The 23,294-nt window shown below is 62.3% G+C and overlaps 2 protein-coding genes across 2 annotated transcripts; one reads left to right on the top strand and one right to left on the bottom strand.

The window, feature by feature from the left end:
• Positions 1 to 741: 741 nt before the first annotated feature.
• Positions 742 to 21,891, bottom strand: LOC133760568 (chloride channel protein ClC-Ka-like). Its single transcript, XM_062193103.1, has 20 exons — positions 21,706 to 21,891; positions 12,836 to 12,942; positions 11,921 to 12,049; positions 11,057 to 11,185; positions 9,791 to 9,930; positions 9,388 to 9,465; positions 9,221 to 9,299; positions 8,634 to 8,759; positions 8,449 to 8,533; positions 8,273 to 8,374; positions 7,616 to 7,700; positions 7,184 to 7,357; positions 6,744 to 6,813; positions 6,466 to 6,576; positions 5,980 to 6,193; positions 5,083 to 5,216; positions 2,494 to 2,582; positions 2,297 to 2,380; positions 1,604 to 1,690; positions 742 to 1,011 (listed from the first exon to the last, which is right to left on the bottom strand). Exons 1-20 carry the CDS (start codon positions 21,738 to 21,740, stop codon positions 964 to 966), a joined length of 2,106 nt encoding a protein of 701 aa, XP_062049087.1. The 5' UTR covers positions 21,741 to 21,891; the 3' UTR covers positions 742 to 963.
• On the top strand, positions 17,596 to 21,131 carry HSPB7 (heat shock protein family B (small) member 7). The gene is made up of 3 exons (XM_062190493.1): positions 17,596 to 17,865; positions 18,302 to 18,435; positions 19,551 to 21,131. The coding sequence occupies exons 1-3, from the start codon at positions 17,673 to 17,675 to the stop codon at positions 19,728 to 19,730; spliced, it is 507 nt and encodes a 168-aa protein (XP_062046477.1). The 5' UTR covers positions 17,596 to 17,672; the 3' UTR covers positions 19,731 to 21,131.
• Positions 21,892 to 23,294: the final 1,403 nt, after the last annotated feature.

Raw genomic sequence — 23,294 nt, 5'->3', positions numbered from 1 at the left:
GTCTTTCTTAGGCTCAGGAGGCACTGCCCCTTGCTCCTTGCCCCTTGCCCCTTGCCCCTTGCCTTTAGGGAGCTCAAGGACACCGACAGATCCTGGAGCCATGGCCCCCAGAGGCGCTGCTGCCAGGACCCCAGGCCAGTAGCCTTGTGTGGACTGAGGATCCCATAGGAGTCAGCTGGGGACTCTGTGTTGAACCTGGGCTCAGTCCCCGCCCCCCGCGTGCACCTGCTCCCTAGGGAAGATGAGGTCGCCTCCCTGGTGGCACAGCCCTTGCTTGTTGGCACCTTCAGATCATCTCTGTGTCTGGAGTGTCCATCTGGCCCCTCTCTCTGAACCTGCCCCTTGGTGCCCCCACTGCCACCCCCGTTGACCTCATGGTGCCCTGGTATTAAAGTGGTGGGTTCACCTGCATGCATTAGCTGGTCTCTGCTGGGGAAGGCGGGTGCCTGGGCCCCTGGGCAGGGGTTCTAGAGGGACCAAGGGGAGGGTCCTGGCTCCCAGCACACACAGCTGTTCCACCTGCTGCCGCCCAGCCAGGACAGGCCCCATGGACGATGCCCCTTGGAGCTCAAGTGAGGGAGGAGCTGCGGCTCCAGGGAGAGCTCAGCTTTATTTCTCTCGGGAACCTCAGCCCATCCCCAAGGACCTCCAGGCCTGCCCCTGCCGACGGCGCCCGATGGCCTTCGCAGCCATGAGCCGAGCACCTGCTCCCTGGGCGCCGCCCTGGTCTGGTCTCCCCCTCTTGCACTCTGAGCTCCGTGCTTCAAGGCAGGATCTGGTGTCCCCCAAGACGGCACGGGGAGAAAGTGGGGCTCCTGTTGGGCCTGGGTTAGGGCTGCTGCCACGCCGAGCAGGTGAGCTAGGATGGAGCGGTGGGGACGGTCGGGACTGGAGAAGGGACGCCGGCTCCTGGATGCCACAGTCACCAGGGCAGGGGTGTCCCGCCTCCTCGTGCGGGGCAGCTCACTTGGCGGCTGGTGGGTTTGTCAGGGCAGAGATTGCTTTCTCCAGCTAGAACAGAGCACAGGGGATGGGGAGGGAGGCTGCAGGGCAGGTGAGAGCGGGGGCTCCACCGTCATTTGGTCGTTTGACTTCCCCAGGGCTGGATTCTTCGGTGATGGCTAGGGTGGCGCCTCCCCATTGCTCAGATGGGATCACTGACACCACGGAGTGGCAGCGAGGCTGCTGGCCACAAAACCAGGTCGGGGCAATCAGGCTGCTGGGCCCCCCGGCCAGGAAGGGGAGGCACTGATATTCTAAGGGAGCAAGTGTTGTGTCCCATGTCACAGAGCTGGTTCGAGCCCCAGCAGCTCCGCGTCAGATCAGCTTCCTGCTGATGTGCCTGGGGAGCAGCAGGTGACCTCCCAAGTCTTGAGTACCTGCCCACCCACATGGAAGCCCCTGGTGGACTTCCTGGCTCCCAGCTTCACCCTGGCCCAGCTCTGGATTTTGTAGCCATGCTGGGGAGTATCCAGTGAATGGAAACTCTCCCCCGCCCTGTTCCTCTTCCTTTTTCACTCTGGCTTAACAATAAATAAATAAGAATGAAAAAAGGAAGAGATTTCTCTGAGGTCCCCTACGCCACCCCCACTCCCCCTGGTACCTCCACCCAGGACACGTAGCCCACAGCTCTGCCCTTGGACGTCACATAGAGCGACTGAAGATTCAACAGCTCAAACAGGTTGTGTGCCTGCAAGGGGGTTGTCAGGAAACACTGGAGGGTCGGGGCGCCCAGCCACCCCTCTGGCCCACACCCCTAAATCTCTGCCAGGAGCCAGGGACCTGTGGGCAATGCTCACTATGACCACCAGGGGGCCCCAGAGACCACACAAGGGCTGTGCAAGCCTGGGTGGAAGGACTCAGGTAGAGAGTGTGCGCCCACACCAGGTTGCCTGGCCTGTTTCTGCCCCTGGCCCACCTGAGAGCCGGGCTCTGTCCTCACAGGGTCGGTATCGTGCCTGCGATCACACAGGGAGATTGAAGTGGATGGGAAAGGGACTCCCATGTGTGGCGATGCAACACTTGTACCCAATGTCTACCCCCAAAACCCCATAGAGTTTGTGTGCCGCTTCTACCCCTCTAGTAGTCTCTCTGGGTCACCCCAACCACCCTGGGGGTCGGAGCACAGGATGGGCACTGCTGTGCACAGTCTGCCAATGAGGAAGCAGGCCAGGGGGAGCAGAGCAGCTCAGTGTAGTGGGGGAGGCTGGAGCCCTCCTTCCCTGCCGGCCCTTGCTCTCTGCCCCAGGGTCCTGGCTGACGCCCAAACCTCCACTTCCTGACTTCTCCCCATTACCTGGTGCAGAGAGGTCTCAGGGGACAGCGTCAGGGTCACTGGCTCCATGGGGCAGCCCCCAGCCAGGATGTCCTGGAGACAGCGCTGGGGATGGGGGCAGGGAGATGGGTACCTGCACCAGCCCCCTGTCCCCGGGCAGTCCCTTCCAGACCGCCTCTCCCCTCACCTCCCTGCTGCCCACCCTCACACATACCCACCTGCTGTCCTGAAGCCCTGGCAGGTGCCTCGGCCTGGAGGGCTTGCACCAGCTGGGCCCTCTTCACGATGCCCACCAGGAGCTGCGACTCTAGCAGGTGCACAGGGAGGGGTGGAGAGGTGCATTATGCAGAATAACTCAATCTACGGAGCACCTACTATGCGCCAAGAACCCACATGCTGGGGTTGCCCTGTCTCTCCTATGGGTCCATTGGAACAACTCTCACCCATTGGACAGGACAGCAAACTGAGCCTCAGGGGCACAGAGCTGCTGATTGTCATGCCCAGGGTCACTGAGCATCCAATGTGGAGGTGTGGTAGGCGGGGCCAAGGGGCAGTCTGCTCCCGTGGGGATTGTCCATGCTGCAGGGCCACCTGCCTGGGGACATCTGGGTGTCAGCATTGGCTCAGCCCAGTTCTGGAAGGAACCCAGGAGACATTGCATCCTAGCGTCCTCCTGTGTGCAGCACTGGGGTTGTCAGTACAGCGTCTGTCCTGAGTGTCTGAGAGGGTCCGTCCAGGACCACCTCCAATTCCAAACCCCCTTAAGCTCCAGCCCCATAGGTAAAATGACACAGGGTTTGGACAGAACCTGTGCACACCCTCCATATACTTTACAGCATCCTAAGAGTCCCATAAGACCTACTACAGTACGAAAGCTGAGCAGTAGTTATTGACCATCACTGGGTAAGGATGGAGACGGGGAAGTCGGTACATGATCAGCCCTTTCTCCCGGCAGACAGGGAGGTCGCCTGTGTTTGGGTGGGAGGGGCCAGCTACATACTTTGCCCTCTGCCCAGTAAAAGAAAAACGGGACAAGACAGATAAATGTGCCCACCCCTTTCATTTTTTTAAAAAGATTTATTTTTATATTTCTGAGGCATAGTTAGAGAGGGAGAGAGAGTGATATTTTCTATCTTCTGGTTCACTCCCCCAAATGGCTGCAATGGCCAGGGCTGGGCCAGGCTAAAGTTGGCAGCCAGGAGCTTCTTCTGTGTCTCCCACATGGGTGCAGGGACCTGAGCACTTGGGTCATCTTCCATTGCCCTTCCAGGCCATTAGCAGGGAGCTGCGTCAGAAGTGGAGCAGCCAGGATTCGAACTGGGGTCTCTTATGGGATATGGCTTAACTTGCAATGCCACAGCGCTGGCCACATGTGTCTGCCCTTTTAGAACAAAGCTGGGGCCAGCGTTATCTGCAGAGGGTTAAGCTGAGCCTTCTCAGCACTTCTTAGGAGGGCCCGTTGAGTCCTGGCTGCTCCACTCTGGTCCAGCTCCCTGCTAATGGGCCTGAGAGAGCAGTGGAAGATGGCCCAAGTGCTTGGGTCCCTGTCACTCACATGGGAGACCTAGATGGAGTTCCTGGCTCCTGGCATCAACCTGGCTCAACCCAGCCGTTAGAGCCAATTTGGGAGTGAACCATCACATGGAAGATCTCTTTCTCTCTCTCTCTCCCTCTCCTTGTAATTCTTTCAGATAAATAAATAAATCTTAATAAATACACGAGTAAGTAAGTAATAAATAAAATAAGGAAAGCTGTCTTGGGTGGGCAGTGGGCCCCACAGCCCAGGTCTGAACTGCTCGGAGCTCGCTGCTTCCTGTGGCTCTCAATAGAGAGCTGAGCGTGAGGACGATACCGCCTTTGTTCCAGGAGGCGAGGTCCTTGGCGGCTCACGCACGGGCAGCAACTTTTGAGGGGGAGAGTTCTTTTTTTTTTTTTTTTATGACAGGCAGAGTGGACAGTGAGAGAGAGACAGAGAGAAAGGTCTTCCTTTGCTATTGGTTCACCCTCCAATGGCCGCTGCGGCCAACGCACCGTGCTGATCTGAAGCCAGGAGCCAGGTGCTTCTCCTGGTCTCCTATGCGGGTGCGGGGCCCAAAGGCCTGGGCCATCCTCCACTGCCCTCCTGGGCCACAGCAGAGAGCTGGCCTGGAAGAGGGGCAACTGGGACAGGATCGGTGCCCCGACCGGGACTAGAACCCGGTGTGCTGGCGCCGCAAGGCGGAGGATTAGCCTAGTAAGCCGCGGCGCCGGCCTAAGGGGGAGAGTTCTAAGGCATGATGCCACAGGCTGGCGGGGGGCCTGCCTGGGGTTTCGGGGGGCCCTCTGGAAACGCTACACTGTACGGATCCCTATGTGCAGGTGAGGCAACCACGGAGGAGCAGTGGTGTCCTGAGTTCTGCAGCTCCTAGGTGGCTCTGGCTCTCAGGGGTGGGCAAAAGGGTGACCTCCACTGCTGTGCAGGTTGAGGGAAATCTCAAAGGGAAGCTTCTGGAAGACCCTAGTGGTGTCCCCACCAGCAGTAGCCCCGGCCTGGGTCAGAGGCCACAAGCACTGTCACCTCCAGGTGGATGTGTCACCCACACCAAGGCAGGGAGGGCCTGTTTCCTTGCTGCTGATGAGGGAGCTAAGAATGGGAGAGGGGGAGGGGAAGACGCTCCCCTAGGCTCACACAGCGTCGACATCCGGGCCTGGATGCAGGTGCAGGCCGAGCGCTCTGCTTGCCTTTCCTGGGCCTGACCCTCTGGACCCTGGGATGAAGGCAGGGGAAGCCCTAGTCCCGGCCACCATCCTCCCCCCGGGCTGGGCACCTGTGCTCTCCACCAGGGGGTACTCGGCCTCGTCCGTGGAGGTCAGCACCTTGACCACCTGCTCCAGGGCCGCGTCCCTGGCCAGTGTGCTGATGGCACGGCTCATGAAGTGCTCCACGATCACGCGGTGGGAGCTGGGGGCAGAGGAGCTCCCATCAGGCCCTGGGTCCAAGGTCCAGGACGAAGCAGGGTACCCAGGGAGGTGAGCTGGCCAGGCCCCCTGGTCCTCAAGGGTGGGCAAAGAGGTTCCTGGATGAGAGTTCCTGGAAAGGACCCTGGGGCCAGCGTAGCCCAGATCTGAGTCCCAGCCCCCGCTCCCTGGGACAAGCTGCTCTTTGGTCTCCCTGGGGAATTTCATTTGCAGCATACATGGGAGGCAGAGGGGGATTGAAAGTGTCAAAGCCACTGAGTCACAGCCCAATTTACAGGTGCGGAAGCTGAGGTTTGCAGCCAGGTGGCAGCTTGCCTGTGTTAACAGCTGGGCCTCGGACCCGGGGCCTCGCGGAGCCTCTTAGCTCTGCTCTTTGGGCCGACAGCGGCTCCGGCCGGATCTGGTCCAGTGAGGACCTCATAGCTGGTTTCCCTTCGGCTCCATCTCTAGCTCCTAACGTCCCAGGAAGGACAGGGAGAGGCCAGGGGGCTGTCATGTCTGTTGCTCACTCCCAGGGGGCCTGGAGCAAGACCCAGCCACTCTCTGAGTCCAGCTTCCTCATGGGGCAAGCGGGCTGCTGTGGAGAGTGGAGACCAGTGGCAGTGGCATCAGACTTCCCAGTGCCCTTTATCCAAGGTTGGCTGTAGGGATGATTCTATCCAAGGTTGCCTGAAGGGCTGGTGACTAGTCCAGTTGGGGGTGCACCCCACTGTCCACGCCCACTGGCCTAGGGCGGATCCTCTCACCCAATGACGCGGCCCCGGATCCATGGCAGGTAGGGCAGTTTCTTCACAATGATGGTGCCATCGTAGAAGGAAGGCTGGCAGCTCTGGGCGATGGCGTTGGCCGCCAGCACGGCCATGAGCACCGGCAGGGCGTGCACGATCTGTCCGGTCAGCTCGAAGGCCAGCAGCGCCGTGGAGATGGAGTGGGTCACCGCGCCTGAGAAGGCCGCAGCCCCTGGGGGACAGCCAGGGCAGAAAACCTGAGACCAGGGCCTGCTGTCCCGTAGAGGACAAGGCTGGCATGGCCACGGTCCACGGCTAGGGGGGGAATTGTGCAGGCTGGAAGTGTCCTCTCTCCCGAGCTGGCTGAGAGGGGAGGGAGAGGCTAGGGGATAGGGAATCAGGGACAAGACAAGAGCTGTAGGGTGACGGGGCTTAGGGAACGGACGGGCAGCACTGCCAGCCGATTCTCCGTGCAGCCCGCCCAGCTGGGAGCTGACCACTCACCTGCCAGGGCGTAGCCACCAGGCATGATGGGGTTGATGACACCTCCAGCCACGATGCCCTCAGGGAAGGCGACGGAGAGGGCCTCCCCTAAGAGGCGTCCGATGGCAGCTCCTGGACACAGACTTAGAGTGAGGAGGGGGCAGTGTGCAGACTGGACCCCCACGACCTCCATTCTGGGGACAATCTCGGTCCCATCCTGGGAGGTAGCAGGTGACGCAGGTCTCTGGATCTGCCCTAGCGAAGTTGAACCTCCCCAACTCTCAGCACCCCAGACTCACCAATGATGAAGATGGGCAAGAAGTAGCCAGCGGGCATGGGGATGGTGGTGGCCAGAATCAGCATCCAGAACTGCGGGAAGGGGCGGGGCAGAAGTGAGAGGCAGCCGGCAAGACACAGGCAAGGGGAGACAAGGCAGCGGGCAGGAGGGCAGCCAGGGGTGACCCAGCACCGGCGTCTGGGGTTGGGGCTGCACAGACAGGGCCAGGACCCTCCCCTGGTAAAGCGCTCGCTGTGGCCTGGCATCGAGCCAATGCTGTCCTACTCCTTAGCCTTCCCTTTGGGGTAGAAACAGTAGCTGCCCCACTTTAAAGATGAGAAGACTGAGGCGAGGGAAAGAGGCGGTCAGGGAGTGTGGGTGGAAGGGCCGGCTCCGTGCCGCAACCCCCGCCCGACCCCAGCGGGTCTCAGCTATATTCCCCCAGAGGCCCTGGGTGCCCACCTTCATAACCAGGAAGAAGGCGAGGGTCCCGAAGATGGTGAAGCGGGGGTGGTACCATTCCCACCACAGGTGCTGGGGGTCGGGCTCCGCAGGCCAGGGTGGGGACGAGTTGCGGGTCAGCAGCGCCCACGAGTGGTTGTCAAACAGCGTGTCCAGATGCTCCCTCATGGACAGCTGGGGGCGGGGTCTGTGCCAGGGCCTGACCAGACCTCCAGCCCCTGCTACCCAGCCCCTCCGGGGGCCACGTCCAGTCCCACTCAGCCCCCCCAGTTGGGACCCTGGGGGAGGGCTGTGACCTCCCGCATTGCCTTTCCCCACCTGCAAATGCTGCCCAGGCTGGCGTCTCCCTGCTCACGGGTGGCAGACACCATCAGAGGTCACTAAGGGGCAACCTGGGGTCCCAACTCCCATCGCCCCCGAGGCTCAGCTCACCCGAGAAGCCATGAAGCGGCCCACTCCAGGGGGGTAGGTGATGGAGGCCAGAACCGTGGTTGCCAAGGCTGCGTACAGAGGCTTGCTGTTGGGATGGGGAGGAAGATCCAGGGCTGACTCCACTTCCCCACTGCATGGAGGGGAGACAGGGGCCGAGCCAGACAAGAGCAGACCCCACCACCCTGTGTGCTGATGCCCAGGCTCCCCAGGGGAGAAGGCAGGACGGGAGAGGGCCGTGTCCCCGGTACCTCCAGGGAAGACGCTGGAGACATTTCTGCCACTGTCAGTGTAATGGGTTCAGGGCCAATGAGAGTTAGGGACAGCAGCAGGCTGGCGGGACGGCCAAAGCTGGCCAGGCCAGGGCAGGGCTGGGTTATTAGCTGGGACAGAAGGAGGGCTGGCCAACGCCAGGCCAGGGGCATCAAGGTTGGGGAGAAGGGGACAATTAGGGGGTGGGGCACCAGTGAGAGGAGGGGTTAAAGGAGGGGATGGAGGCCCAGCCAGGGAGCAGGCGGTGTAGATGAGGGAACGCAATTCCCACGGGGTGAGGCTAAGCAGGGGCTGGGGTTCAGCGAGTGGACAGGGGCTCATGTGTGGCTGGGCTTTCTCTCCATGAGGCTAAGGGTCTGTGGGGGAGCCCAGCCCCACCAGGCCTACCTGGTGGCCATCAGTTTGGAGATGAGTTTGTTGGTTTTGGTGAAGGCCAGGAAAGTGCGCTGGCAGTAGAGGTAGGCACAGCTGGCCACGCCGCAGATGGCCCTGGGGATGAGAGGAGTGAGGCCACACCCCTCCCCAGCCCAGGGGCTCTGCTGGGGCCCGAGGCACCTGCTCACCCCAGCAACACGAAGAAGAAGATCTCCGGCAGGTCGAAGGGGACGTCCACCGGGAAGCTGGTCTTGTAAAGGGAGGTGATGGTCTCTGGGGAGGAGGGGGCAGGGAGGAAGGGATGGTTAGAGGGGGGAGGGGGAGACGATGGAGGGAAGAGGAAGTCCCCCACCCAGGCACCCACGTGGCTCACCCTGCTCGCTGTTGAAGACTGCCAGGAGCCGGAACATGAAGGCCCCGCAGGTGGCGGCAAAGAAGCCCCTCCAGTAATCCCAGACGGAGAAGTGGGAAGACATGACCTCAATGCTGAACAGGACGCCTGGGGGCAGCACTGGGCTCAGGCCTTCTCATTCCATGGTTCAGGGCCCTGAGGCCCCTCCTGTTCTGTTCCACAGCCTGGACCGGCAGGGACACCCCTTCCCTTGGGTCCTGAGCCCAGGGTGAGTAGGGTGGACTCCCCTAGCAGGGCACCGTCGCACCCTAGAACTGTGCCCTCCTCACACATAGGGTGGGGACGGGGTGGCCCAGTCTTACAGCCTCGGCAGCCAGGCCCCCTGGCCGGGCCACACTGGAGATGGGATTTCTGCACACGTCTGACTAATGTGACCCCCTAGCACTTGAGGCCCCGCCCTGGGGTGGCGGTGTCCGCACAGGACAGCAGAGATCTGGACACAGCCTGATGCCTCCTCAGGTCTCTCCTGGGTGGCCGGCCAAGCCATAGAGGGCAGGGCACGTGGGGGTCCCAGGATGCAGACAAAAGGTGGGAAGGGAGGGTCTCACCGCTGAAGGGGGCTGCAAAGACCGTGGCCACGCCCACCGCCGCCCCTGCCACCAGCATCTCATTTTGCTTGCTCTTGTTCTGGGGGAGTGGAGGTGCAGGGCTCAGAGCCGGGCCCTGCCTCCCACCATCCCTCCAGGCGCTGCCCCCTCCTCCCTCCTGCCGTTACCTCTGCCTCCCCGATGGTCTTGGTGCGCATGCGCCCCAGGTAGGCTGCAATCATCACGCTCAGGTGCACGAAGGGGCCCTGTGGCCAGGCAAGGTGTGGGCCCAGGGCAGGGGGCACAGAGGCGGCCCGCCCCTTCTTCCCCTTCAGCTACCTCTCCCCACCTCCTTGTCCATCCCTGAGCCCAGTCTGAGGGCAGCAGAGGGAACATCCCCCACACCCAGCTCCCCCACCTCCCCAGATGCCAAGGTGGCCTGAGATGGCCTTTGTCCCCCTCTGGAGCTGGGACCTCCTCTTCCCCAACATTGAGCTCCCCAAGGCAGGGATTGGCTGAGCCCTTCTGCCCAGCCATAGGGAGGCGGGGGTGGGAGGCGGGTGTGGGCGCTGCTGCCGGTCTGGTCCATACCACTTTGCCCAGGAAGAGGGTGCTGCCCGAGGCCAGGGTGCAGGAGCTGCCAACCACCTTGGCCCCGAAGTTCTTGATGTCCAGGTAGTCTTCCAAGACCACCCCCGACAAGATGGTCTTCACCTCTGGGACTCCAGAACCTTGGTGGGGGTGGGCAGGGAGACAAGCCGGGCACCACTAGATTAGAACTCTTAAGGAAGAGTCTGGCTTTGTGGCACTGTGGGTTAAACGCCACCTGCAGTGCCTGATCCCCTAAGACCCGCAGGTTCAAGTTTCAGCTGTCCCACTTCTGATGCAGCCTCCTGCTTCAGCCTGGCCCAGCCCTGGTTGTTGTAGCCATTTGGGGAATGAACCATTAGATGGAAGATCTCTCTCTGTTTCCCTCTCTCTCTGCCTCTGGGACTCTGCTTCTCAAATAATAAGTCTTAAAAGAAGAAGGAGGAGGTGGAGGTGGGGGGGGAGGGTGAGGGGGACGGGGAGGAGAGAGAGAAGAAGAAGGACTTTTTCGGGGCTGGCTGGCACAGCTGGCTAAGCCCTTGCCTATGACACTGGCGTATCATACTGGAGCACTGGATGGAGCTCTGGCTGCTCTGCTTCCAACCCAGTCCTGCAAATGTGCCTGGGAAGACAGTGGAGGAGACCTGGGTGGAGTTCTAGGCTCCTGGTTTTGGCCTAGCCGAGCTCCAACTGCTGTGGGCATTTGCAAAGTAAATAGGTGGATGGAAGATATTCTCTCTCTCGCTCGCTCTCGCTCTCACTCTCTCTCTCTCTCTGCACCCCCTTCCCGCTTTTATAGCTCTGCTTTTCAAATAAATTAATTAAAATAAAGCTGAGATGAGGATATGAGCTACCCACATCCCTCCAGCTGGGCCTGGCCCACCATAAGGAAAGACAGGGGACTCAGGACACACTGACGGCCCCCTCTGAACCCCTCCCTGGGTCCCCTATTTCGGCCTGGAGTTGGGGGACTGTTGAGAGGTTGGGGGGAGCTGTGCACCTACCGTCACACCATCCCTGGCCCTGGGCTTTGTCTCCAGCCCAAAGGGAACCTGTCCCCAGTCCTCTATCACAGCCCACAGAGACGGAGCCAGCAGTGACCCAGGACTCAGCATTGGCTGTCTCCCAGTGTGCCTCTGGGCTCCCAGCATGCCTGTTGTAGGCCTGCTTCTCTGGCTGTGAAGTGGGGGGCAGCAGGCAGCCCATGGACAGGAGAAGGTTTGACCAGCGACGACTGTTACCCAAACGGCGTGGTGACGCTGGACTCACCTCCCGAGGAGGGCGTGATGCTCTGGGAGAAGCCGGAGGAGAAGGAGACCAGGGCCACAGGGTACACGGTCCAGGAGAGGTACCGGAGCAGGTGGCTGTCCCCAATCTCCCGGTACAGCCACTTGTGCGCTGGAGACGGCCAGGCATCAGGGAGCTGCCCTCAGGCCACACACTGAGGTCCCCACTTACTGAGAAGGAATGGGGGCTAAGGGCTACCCAGCCCGGGGCAGACCCCCAGGAGGAGGCAGGAGAGGGGCCCGGGGTCCGATTCCTAGCTGCTTCCTAGTCCAACGACCTTGGGCAACACCTTCCCTGACTGTCAAAGGGGCTGGTGACAAGGTCACTGAGGGCTAAAAGAGACCCCCGAGGAGGAAGTGAGACAGGGTGTGGAGCACCTGCTAGGGTTCTTGATGATCCGAGGAGAGAAAGAGGCTCAGACTCTCCCTGCCACTGCCCCCTCCTCCAGGAAGGCCTCAGGTGGAGAGGGTGCTGAAGGGTATGGAGGGACACACTCTGCCTGGTGGTCTCACAAGCCCCTTCCCCCAGGGTAACTGAGCTGAGGGCAGCAGGTGGATAGGGGGTGGGAGTGGCACAAAGACGGGCACAGAGCCCAGAGCAGCCAGGACTCTGGGGTCATCGAGGGCTCGCTCCCTATGTGTGGAAGAGGAGACTCGGGCTCAGAGAGGGTCAGAGCCTGCTCAGGGTCGCACAGCGAGGCAGGAGCTGAGCCAGGACCAGACTCACTCTGTTCCCCATCCAGAGCCCTCCGACTACCCCACTCTACATGGAGGCCCAAGCAGCAACGCTGAGAGCCCATTGGAGCCCCTGTTCCTAAGCAGGGAATGGGTGCCTGCCAGGGGTTACCTCGGACCACACTGTTAACGACAAGATCCATGGCATAGCTGACCAGGGCCATGAGCACCCCCAGGGTCATCAGGAAGTACCAGTCCTCACCCACGCGGAACAGCTTCTGCTTCAGCCACTCCAGGCCACCTGGGCAGGGGCATCGGGTCACAGCCCAGGTGGGTAGGGGGCTGGCCAGTGCATTCCCTGGAGGCCTGCATGAGCCCAAAGCAGGGAGGGCGCTGGCAGGGAGAGGTGGGGGCCAGGTGCGGGTGGTGGAGTCCAGCATGACCCCGAATGCCACACACAGAACAGGAGCCGTGGCTGGTACAGGGGAGTGGCACCTGTTTGCCTTCCCCATTTCTGCCCCTCCAGGGAGACTCCTGGGAGAGTGACCACGGGGGCAGGGGAGGTAGGGGGCGCTGGGAGCACAGCTTTCCCAAGCAGGGCAGCAGGGTCCTGCCAGCCCTCTGCGTCGTACTAGGACCGTGGGATCCCCAGCAAGGCCCCCGGGACTGGGCTTGGCTTCTTTCTGGGGTCCCTGCCATCTCTGTCCCCTGGCGAAGGGTTAGAAAGTCAAGTCCCAAAATGATCAATGTGGGCTGGGACTCCTAGGGATGGTGCCGAGTCCACAGCTCCCCAGCCACTTGTGTGGCTCCAGCTCGCCTGGTGCTGACCCCGGGACCCCTCCCACGCTCAGGTGGGTGAGGGGCAAGGGTGGCTGAGCTGGGTAATGAAATGGCAGAGGGCACTCGCCAGCCACACGTGACCCAGACAGAGGGACAGGCAGACAGAGCCCTTCCCTCCCTGCCACCCTGAGACTCTGGGCTGTGAGGTCCCCTGGAGTGGAAAGCAGGAGGGGGGCCCCTGGGCAGCCCTGGCCAGGGAAGGCACCTGAGGGTCTTCTCTGGGGAGCGGAGGGGCCCCAGCTCTCACCTCGGATGCCGCGGCGGAGGCGGGGACACGGGCCCCACAGCTCCCGCAGAGCCACCGGGTTCCCAGAGGAGCCCTCACACAGCCCCACCAGCTCCTCCATGGGGTCCCTGGTGGGGCAGACAGACACACAGACAGACGGACAGACAGACAGACTGACAGAGGGCCTGCGGTGAGCCGCACCAGAGCCTGCTCCCTGCCTCCCGGCTCTGCCACAGCTCTGCCCCCAGGTAGAGGGGATGGTGGTGTGCGGTGCGTGTGCGGGGTCAGGAGGAGACGCTGGCCGAAGGCTGTCCCCGAGGGGCCGTGCATGCGTGTGCCAGGTGTGGGGGGAGGCGAGTGTGTCACGATGTCACCTCCACTCCCCTGTGCTCCTTGAGCAGAGCCCCCGCCCTGTTCTGTGAGCCCCTCACGTCGCCCACCCCCCAGGGATGTCACGTGGCTGCTTCTATGGTTTGAGCTCTCTTAGCGCAGTGAGCCACCAACTCTGCGTGTCCCTGTGGACAGCTCTGAGTCCCCATGCCCACGCCCCCTTGGCCACAGAGGCAGGAAACCCCAGGCCCAGAAGGAGATCCCTCTAGGGTCAAGGTGAGGAGCCGGCTCCTGCCCCTGACCTCCAATGCTGCCTGCTGCAACATCATCCAAGTTCATGATCCCCTATCGCTCCCGCACCAGACCCCTTTACCTGTCAGCGCTCTCTGCTGGGACCCAGGCTGGCCTCCTCTGGCAGAGCCGTGTGCTTCCAGCTCTGAGCACCTAGAAGGTGTGTGTGCTCCACCAATCAAAACCTTCCCTTCCCCCACCCTGGCCCTAGTTTTACCTTGGTCATTAAGAATGTCCTTGACAAACCAACCAGAACTGCCCATTACTTGCAGGGCAGAGCTGCCTGGAGGGAGGGGAGCAGGGGCTTCCCCCACTCGGCAGAGCAGCGCAGGGAGGCGGTCCTGCTCCGGCTCCACAGACTCCTGTGGCCTGGTGGGGGAGGGGGAAGCAGGTGCATAGAGCAAGACAGTGAGGGGTTCGAGGCAGGGCTCTAGCTCAGGGCTCTGGATTCTCAGAGCTGGCAAGGAAGGCATTTGCAAAGGCAGGGAACAGGGAACACACACAGGCAAAGGTGAGCGGGGTGACCCTTGACCCTGCCTGCCATGACCCTCAGCCCTCCCAGGACCACACTGGGTGCTTGCAGAAACCCAACAAGTTGGGCAGAATTAACCCATTTTAAGGAAATGTCATTGAGAGAGGTGAAGCTGCTTGTCCAAGGTCATGGCCACGGAAGGCAGGGCCAGGATTCCCACCCTGGTCTGGATCACCCCAAGCCTGCACCCTGCACACCAGGCCCTGCCTGCAGGGCCCACCTTGCTCAGTGGGAGGAAGGAGGCCCACAGGTAGGACAACGGTGGTGGCCTCAGTGTCTGGCAGGAACTTGGACTCGAAATTTGTGCCGGGGCCTACAGCAAACTGCACTCAGACCACAGCGTCCAAGGGGCAGTGGCTCTGCCCAGGGACCCTGGATAAATGCCATGGACTCTGTCTCACCCAGACAGAGGGCAGGAGCATGGGCACAGGGCTCGTGGCAAAGGCACACGTGGGTTTTGGGTGCCAGCTGCATGCTGGGAGCTCTGCCTCTGCAGCTCCCTTGACCCTCCCACACCTTGTAGCCAGGGACAGCACCGTTTGTCAGATAACAAACGGGGGATCAGAGAGGTGCACTCAGTCACCCAACACCACACAGCAGAGGCCGAGCCCAGATGCTAGACGGGGCAGCTCTTCCCCTACTGGAAGCTTCTTGAGCTCCCAATCATCAGGGCGATGATTGGGGTGCAAAGCTGAGGGCTTGTGCCTGATGCCACCTCTGGAAGATTTGGGCAAGGGAAATAGGACAGTTCCCCTCACCCCACCCCGAGAGGACGCTGCCTCTGCAAATCATGGTGCCCCATGGTGACTTGTTCAACTCTGGGACCCTGAGCCACCCTCCGCCCTGGAGGCCTGGCCGAGCCAATTTAACACAGGAGCAGGTGCAGGTGTTTGGGTCGTCCCTTATCAGAGTCTTGGGTTCAAGCCCTGGCTCCACCAACCATTTAACTTCCTGCTATGGCGCACCTTGGGAGAAAGCAGGTCATCACCTGCTCAAGTCCTTGGGTCCCTGCCACCCACATGGGAGATCCGGATTGGGTTCCTGTGTCCTGGCTTCAGTGTGGCTCCGCCCGGCTGGCTGTTGTGGGCATCTGGAAAGTGAACCAGCAGACGGGAGATCTGTGTATGCCTCTGCCTTTCAAATAAAATGAAAAACACATAAATAACTAAAATAGGAGTAGGTGAGGGGACATGCAGTTCACCTTGACCAGCCTACCTGTTGACTGTGTGCAGTCATAGAGTAACTGGCTCTGTTGACACCCAAACACCAGGCTCTCGTCACAGGCAGCTGCTGGCTACAGTCCCACAGCTGGCCCTGCCTGACCACACCCTCACCTCCTGATTACCAGGAAGCTAAGAAGGGGGCAATGGTGGGGGGGTGCACAACACAACGCCCTTCTCTCTCAAAGCCTTCACCCCCTCCTGCCCGTCCTAACTCCTCCCTCCTCGGTTGGCTGAGAGCAAGTTCAATGCCAGGGCAGCTCTGCCCCCGCCCCCAGCTCCTCCACCACGGAGGCCTCCATCTCCGCTCTGTGCCTGGCAGAGGCCGGAAGCTCGGCCTGTCGGTGCCTCGGCATCCCAGTCCCAGAGCGCAGAGCAGAGCCCAGCACACAGCGGGGCTCTGAAGCGGTGTGCACACACTGGCCTCGGGGCTGGCTGTGCAGGGCCACAGGGGAGCAGGTTCCTGCTGGCTTCCCGGGACCTACATCAGAACCCTGGGTGCAGAGGGCAGAGTCTGTGCTTGGCTGAAGCTCCCCTGGGAGATGGGGTGGTCCCAGCAGGTGGGATTCAAGGCCTTCTAGCCCTGTGCTCTGAAGGGAGACACATGCCCGGAGACAGGGGCGTGACCTAGATGACCTTTCCAAGTCCCACCTGACCGCGGGAGCCAGAGGATCCAGCATTTGTGTGGGTGAGGCCTCGGGACAGGGGGAGGGGGAGGGGCACGGTGGGCGGGGTGGGGAAGGGATCAGGCATCCAGGAGCAGTGACTCAGGCCCTCGGCACCATGACCGTGTGTCTGCATTTAGCTGCTGGCTCCTGTGTCCCTGGAGGCCCTCTGGGCCCCCCACCCGCCCCCACCCTCTTCCCTCTGACCTGAGTGCTGGTGGCTTCCCAGCAGCCCTGCTAGAACCCCCTTTGTCCCTTGTCCCCACCTGTGCTCTTTCCCACTTCCCCTCAGTGCAGTCCCCCAGGGACTGGGTTTGTGGGAATCAGAGGAGAGCAGCAGTCCAAACAAAGCCTATTGGGCAAACAGGTGCACCCCTGCCCAGGGGAATAATGTCAGTTGGGTAGGGGAGAGGGGCCGTCCTAGAACACAGGGGACCTGGGCATACTGCTGCCCCTGGTGGTGGGCGCTGACAGTCTGCGTTGTGGGCCCCCCTGTGGGCTGGAGCCATCAGAGAAGCCTCACGGTGAAGGTGGGTGACATGAGCTGAGCTGGGAAGGAAGGGTAGGATCGGCAGGAACTGCGAGGAAGGGAGAGGCCACACTCTGCCACCTGAGCAGAGAGAGGCCCACCTCCCAGAAGGGCTTCCCCCAGCTTCTGCCCCCGTCTGGAATGGTGTCGGGCCTGGGTTCACTGAGCACTGGGTGGACAGACAAGAGCTTCCTGGGCTCCTCCCAGCCAGACTGTCTCCAGACACCAAAGGTCAAGTGACCAGGAATCTGAAAGGGATCTGGATCAGACACATCTGGGTTTGAACCCTGGCTCTGCCACTGCACGGCAAGCCCCTCCCTTCTGCTGAGGCCCTGCTCATAAACACTGGTCTGTGTAGCCATCATGGGGACGTGCTGGGCAGCTCATGGCCAGGAGCTGTGTCCAGAAGGAACCCCAAAAGTCAGAGCTAGAACATTCGCCTTCCGGAACTCTCCTTCGCGCCAATGGGAATCACGCTGACCACGGGTCCAGGCAGCTCCTCTGCGCCCAGGGTGGAGCCGGCAGTGGGTGGGACACGACCTCCCAGCCCTTCACCGAGTCCAGTAGTCCAGTAGTCTGCCCCAGCCCGATCTCAGCCCAATCCCCAGCCCTGCCTCAAGCTGCCAGCTTTCTCCTCTTGTTCCCCTAAAGAATCCAAGTGTGTCTGTGTTGGGGGGCGGGGATGGAATCAGGGTCCCCGTGGGAGCTGGCAAGGGGGCTGCACATTCTACCCCTGTCTTGGGAGCCATGTGAGCCTCTGCTCAGGGATGGGGTGTAGACATCAGTGGCCTTGAGGACAGGGGGCCCTCACCGCACAGAGCAGTCCCACAGGGGTCTACCACCCACCCCTGTCCTCAAGGAGCCCCAGGCTCAGTGGAGACAGAAGACACAAGGAACACCAGACCCCCAAGGTCTTGGGGCAGACACGGGGGTCTGGGTGGCAAGGGGACGGCGTCCACCCCCACCCCACCCTCAACCCTGCAGCGCCGAGGCCCCTGGAGCTGCAGCAATGGGCCTGGAATGCCAGGCTGTGAGCTCAGCCCTCCGGCCTGCAGCCTGCGTGTGCTCGGCTGTCAGCAGGGCCGGCTCACGGGAGAAGATTTCCAGCCCCCTTGGGCTACGGAGAGGCCTAAATTTAGCTGAGAGACAAGGGGCTGGCCGGGAGCCCAGGGGCAGCCAGGCCTTATAAAGCGCTGGCAGCCGGGGCCCAGCATGCTCCGCCGGAGGCCTGCGCCCACACGCCTCTCCTGTGAGCCCCTGCCCGCCTGGACAGGGCCAGTGCCGCCCGTGGATGAGCCACAGGACCTCCTCCTCCTTCAGAGCGGAGAGAAGTTTCCACTCCTCTTCCTCCTCTTCCTCGTCTTCCTCCGCGGCCTCCCGCGCCCTCCCGGTCCAGGACCCACCCATGGAGAAGGCCTTGAGCATGTTTTCCGAGGATTTCGGCACCTTCATGCGGCCCCACTCGGAGGCCCTGTCCTTCCCAGGCAAGTGCTCAGGGCTCTGGAGGGGCGGGAGTGCACGTGGCGGCGACATCTGCTCCAGGACGCCACCAAAATGCATCGTGGCTGCCCACCTGCACAGCCTGGGGGCCACAGACAGACATGGCCGTGAGACTAGGTGGGCTTGCAAGGCACGGTTGTGGCCCCAGGAGCGAGCCACGCTCCTGATGGCCTAATCCCAGCTGGAGTCCTGGAGGGGTTGAGGGGGCGGGGCAGGAGGCACACCCTGTCTCCAGGCAGCCAGGGATGGCTGAGACCCTCCATGCAGCCCGCACGTGTGTGGGGTGAGGCCCCATCCCACCACGGCAAAGGTGGCCTGCGAGGGGGAGGAGGGACGCAGGAGCAACAGCCGAGGAGGAGGTCGGCTCCGTTCTGGATGCTTGCCCTGCCCAGGCCCGGCTCACGGCCCCCTTCCCCACAGCCCGCCCCGGGGGGCAGGGCAACATCAAGACCCTCGGAGATGCCTATGAGTTTGCAGTGGACGTGAGGGACTTCTCACCAGAAGACATCATTGTCACTACCTCCAACAACCACATCGAGGTGCGGGCAGAGAAGGTGAGCCTGGCCCCACCCACCCTGGGAGCCCACTCCTTCGCCCCTTGCCCGCAGTGTCCCGTCCTGGGACCCCAGATGCTGACCAGGGTCCCGCCCCACTCAACTCCCTGGGGGCAGACTGGAGACCTTGTTCCCTGGAGCCCAAGGGCCGTCACCCTTACTGCCTTTCTCTGCCACCAGGGTCCAGAGTTAGGAGTCCTGGGCAGTAGAGAGAACCTGGAGAATGGGGAGGGGAGGGGGGATGGGAGCAGAGGGGCACGGCGGGGGCTGGAGCAGGAAGGGGGGAGGTGGTGCTGTGGAGTGGGACAGGCCAGTGGGCACGTGGGTAGGTGGGGACTCACCTGTCAACAGGAGGAGGAGTCCCCCACACGCCCCACCTCAAGCCCTCAGCCATCCTGGGCCCCCAGACTGGGAGCCGGGCTGGGCAGGAGCCTGCAGTTCAGGGTCACACACACACCAAACCGCACACTCTTGCCCCATGCACCACGAACTCATTGGCCTGAGCTCCCAGGAAGGACACACTGGGCCTCCACCCTAGAGGAGAGCACGGCCAGGCCTGACAGGGGTGCTGGCCCAGGCGGCTGCAGCCATGGCTGCTCTGAGAACACAGGTCCTCCACCCAAGCATCTCTTGATTCCCCAGGGCCTGGCTTCTGCCGCCAGTGCATGGCAGGCTGGCCTGCTGGGCACCCGTGCCAGGGATGCTGAGGACTGTGGGCCCCGGACCAGAGGCAGCACGAACCAGCCCCCACCACGGTGACAATGACTCAACCGTCCAGTCTCCTCTGGACACCATGTGCTGGCTGGACTGTGTGGGAGGGGCCGCCGGTCTGGCCCAGGGATGGACACCCAATGTGTCTGGGCATCCAAGAGGGCACGGCTGTCCCCTGCACCATCACCTCTTGTGTGGCTTGGGAGCCCCACCCGCCCTCAAACTGAGTCCCTTGCTCACCTCTGGGAACCCCTGGTTCACCTATGATCACCCCTCTGCACCTCCCAGCAGAGGCGATCCGCACGCGGGAGCCCTCTCGGGGTTAGAATGGGGAGAAAGGGGCTGTGGCTTGACACGAGCCGGGGGAGTCAGAGCAGCCCCCTGACCTGTCCCCTCTTCCCCAGCTGGCAGCGGATGGCACCGTCATGAACACCTTCGCTCACAAGTGCCAACTGCCGGAGGACGTGGACCCGACGTCGGTGACCTCGGCCCTGCGGGAGGACGGCAGCCTGACCATCCGGGCCCGGCGCCACCCGCACACAGAGCACGTGCAGCAGACCTTCCGGACAGAGATCAAAATCTGACGGGCTCCCTAGCTCCATCCCTCCTCCCTGCTCCTTCCCCACTGCCCTGCCAGCTGTGACGCCCTCCTGACCCCTCAACGAAGCCCCCAGGACATCTCGGCCCAGGCGCTCTGACCCCTGACACCCCCAGACCCCAGGTGGGTCAGCCCCAAGCCAGGGCCCTCCACTCCGCCTCACTTAGGGCTCCCGGATCCCAGATATGGCCTCTCTCACTTAGTCCAGGGCAGAGGGGTTGGGGTGGACAAAGGAAAGGGGTTGGGCCAAGCAGAGCCTCTCGGCTGGCAATCTGCAGGACAGACAAATCCTTTGACCTGTGGAGTCTCTGCAGGGCAGGGGCAGGGGCACTGGTGACCAGGGACCCCCCTGGCCAAGGGGAGCAGAAGAGGCAGACGGAAGGTCACGGACAGACACCTATCTAAGCGAGACTGCTCAGAGAGGCCAGGAGAGAAGCCACCTCTGACCTTACACCCCCCTTCGGCCTCTCTCTAAGCCCCAGACCCACTGGCAGGCTGCCAGTCGCCCTGTGCCCCCAGCCAGCCAGCTGCGCCAGGGCAGGGCCATGCTGTACCTACACATAGTTGGGCTTTTCTCGGTACAGCTGGTTCTTGATAAAATGGGCAAGACTCCGGCTGTCGGCTACCTGACGTGCCTCCGGGAGAGGTGGGGGTGAGGTTGGGTCCCTCTTCCACCCACAGGCCTGGGCTCCTGGGGCTGCTCCCACTGCAGACAGGATCGCCCAGCAGCGGTGGGAACAAGCCCAGGACGGGACTTTGGGGCCTCAAGATTGGATCGCTGCTTCTCTCTGGGCGGCCACGGCCCCATCCTTTTCCCTTCCTGATCTGTAGGTTTGGTGTACCCATCACACACCTACTGCCGCCCTCCAGACACTAGCATTACCATGGGTCAAGGTCAAATCAGAACATTCTACAAGCAGACTTACGATGTCTGCTCTCATCAGTGGGGACACTGGGTCTTGAGCGTTAAGTGCCAGCTTTGTCACTGAAGGTTGGGGCTGAACCCAGGACGCCAGCTGTCCACACCCCTGCCTCTGTGCACTGAGGAGTGACCTCCCTTCCCTCCGCCCCACAGGCCCTGCTGGGGGGTGAAGCGGCCCAGCCGAGTTCCCCCCCGGCCCTCCATCCAGGTCAGTCTTCTCTGCAGAGCCCTTGCTGTCCCTAGTGACTATGGCTCAGTCTCCCACGTACAGATGCAGGGTGAGGGGTAGGGGCGTCTCACAGTTGGCCGGGGTTCCCAGGACAAGCGGCAGGGCCAGCCTCTGCCCTCCACATCTCTCCCTCTGGACATTCTGGAGTCCTGGGAGGAGGGGAACAGGGTGTGGGGAGGGAGAAGGATGCGGTGTCACCTGTGCACACAATAAAGTCTCCCAGACTCCTGGAGCTCTCCCCTGACTCTCAGCTTGGGGCAGGGACACCCCAGGATAAACAGCCACTGCTTCCTTGGGATCTGGGGGGGCTGCGGGTGGCTCCAGGTCCAGCTAAGCACTCACAGAGTCCGGATATGCCTTGGTCTTCTCTGCTGGCTCCCCTGACCCTCCTGGGCAGGAATCCCAGGGCCACATGGGCGAGAAACCCTCTCGTCCACCTGCCTGCCCTTCCTTCTCATTCTTTCAAGCTCCAGAGACATTGATTGGCTACTGGGTGCCGGGTGGAGGGCGGCACAGGCAGGCGGGCTGCACCAGGTCCTTCTCCTCTGGCAATGCTTCTTGTATGGGATGGGGGCTCCAAGGCCCAGGGAACCTGAGCGCCGCACCCCGGGGTGCCGTCGGCTGGGACCTAGGGCTGCAGGGGAGGGGGTGCTAGTTGCTCCAGGGATCCTGGGGGGGGCATCTCTGCAGGGCCCCGGCCCAGACACCCCCGGCACTGCTGAAATCCGAGAGCCAGGCGCTCTCCCGGGGCCCAGCCGCAGCCCAGGGTGGGGGCGAGGGGGTGCAGTATTTCCAGCCTCTGTGACTCACCGATTCCACCGGCTATTTGCAGCCCCAACACTCATCGGCGCGGGACCGGGAGGAGCAGGCGAGCGTCTCCCCCCACCTCCTTCACCCCGGGTCAGGCTCACCTTGGTATCCCGACCCCATTGAGGCGGGCTGGGAAGGGGAGGCTCCGAGCGCCCCCACCCCGGCCCCAGCAGCCTCCTCCCCAGACCGCAGTGAGGGAGGTGATAGACGCTGCGCAGGGGACCGCGCGGCTGCTAGGAACCCGGCATGTATGTCCAAGGGAGCCCTCAGCCGGCCACTCCGGCCAAGGTGACCCCGCCGCAGGGACGCCGCCGCCTGCCTGTCGTCGGCTCCGCCCCTGGGCGCCGGGCCGGGCGCCGCGCTTTGTCTCCTGGCGCCCCCACTCCTTTGAGGCTAAATTTAGGCCTGGTCAAAGGGCCTGCGCCCCGCCCCCAGCCTGGGAAGCTGGAGTCTAAGGGGCCCCATTCATTGTGCCCAGCGTGTGCCAGGCACCCTGCGTGTCCTCACCACAGCTCTGCCAGGTAGGCACTGCTATCATCACTGACCAGACGAGGCCGTGGAGGTTCAGAGAGGGCGAGCAACTGGCCCAAGGCCACCCAGCTCAGAAGTGGCGGGGCTGGGATTTGAACCCATGTCCAAGTAAGCCCAGCTCAGTCTCCTGCCCGGGGAGCTAAGGCAGCACACACAAGGAAGAGGGATCCTGTAGCTCTGGAGGTGGCCAGGAGCCAGGGAAATTTAAATGAGTGAAACCTTTGGGGCTGGAGACCTGTGGGAGAGCCAGGTTAGCAGGTGCTGGGGGCTCTGGGGGGGGCACAGAGGATCCCGGAGGCTCTCTCACCTGTACAGGCCTCCCCCTCCTCCTGGATGAAGACCCCAGACCTCCAGAGCCTCAAGCTAGGGCTCCCCTAGGCCAACCCCCAACCCTCCACACCCCCGCCCCCAGCATGCTCTCAGCTCCCCAGGCTGCATGGGTACCTGTTTCGTATTTGGACAATACCTTGTCAGTCCCTCCTGGCATGGGAAAGCAGCTAAGGAAGTGCCGAGAGGATTTTAAAAGCCAAGCCAACAAGCCTCAGGGCAAAGTGGAGGGTGGAGGGGCAGTGGCAGACCCCGGAGCCTGGCCACCTTGGATCAAATCTTGACTCTGCTGAGTCTGAGCTGTGTGATTCTGAACAAGTGACTTAACCTCTCTGTGCGTCACGTGGCCTCTCTGTAAAATGGTGTTGGGGGGTTGGTTCGTTCAGTGAGTTCAGCACCTGCTAGCTGACCATAGCTCACGTGTGCCAGGCAGGTGCGATTTCCTTTAGATCGTCAGCTTCACTCACCCTGGCCCTGGCCCCAGCAAGACCTCCATTTGGGCTGGAGGGGCAGAAGAGCTGCTCCTGGCACCTGGGCTTCTCTCCAAGAAAAGCTAAGTGTGAGGGCTCCCTCCCCCTTGTCTGGGCCCTGGGGTGGGGGCTGGACGTCTCAGGAAACCCTGGAGTCCTCACCGACAGGGGTCAGGGCTGCCCGGGGAACCAGAGCTGTGTTCAGTGTAAGCTCTGTAGATGCCCAGCTCTTGTGGGTGGACAAGGCCAAGCTCACCCAGC

Source organism: Lepus europaeus, chromosome 5 (genome assembly GCF_033115175.1).
Source record: "Lepus europaeus isolate LE1 chromosome 5, mLepTim1.pri, whole genome shotgun sequence".
In the NCBI taxonomy this organism is placed as follows: Eukaryota; Metazoa; Chordata; class Mammalia; order Lagomorpha; family Leporidae; genus Lepus; species Lepus europaeus.
Note: the sequence above shows the minus strand (reverse complement) of the source record. Positions and strands in the feature narration are given on the sequence as shown.

Coding starts and splice junctions, on each gene's coding strand:
- HSPB7 (XM_062190493.1), top strand. CDS start 17,673: ATGAGCCACAGGACCTCCTCCTCCTTCAGAGCGGAGAGAAGTTTCCAC. Junction 17,866..18,301: donor GGAGGCCCTGTCCTTCCCAG/GCAAGTGCTCAG, acceptor CCTTCCCCACAG/CCCGCCCCGGGGGGCAGGGC. Junction 18,436..19,550: donor TCGAGGTGCGGGCAGAGAAG/GTGAGCCTGGCC, acceptor CCTCTTCCCCAG/CTGGCAGCGGATGGCACCGT.
- LOC133760568 (XM_062193103.1), bottom strand. CDS start 21,740: ATGAGTGTTGGGGCTGCAAATAGCCGGTGGAATCG. Junction 9,300..9,387: donor AGACCATCGGGGAGGCAGAG/GTAACGGCAGGA, acceptor CCACTCCCCCAG/AACAAGAGCAAGCAAAATGA. Junction 7,358..7,615: donor GCCGCTTCATGGCTTCTCGG/GTGAGCTGAGCC, acceptor CCCCGCCCCCAG/CTGTCCATGAGGGAGCATCT.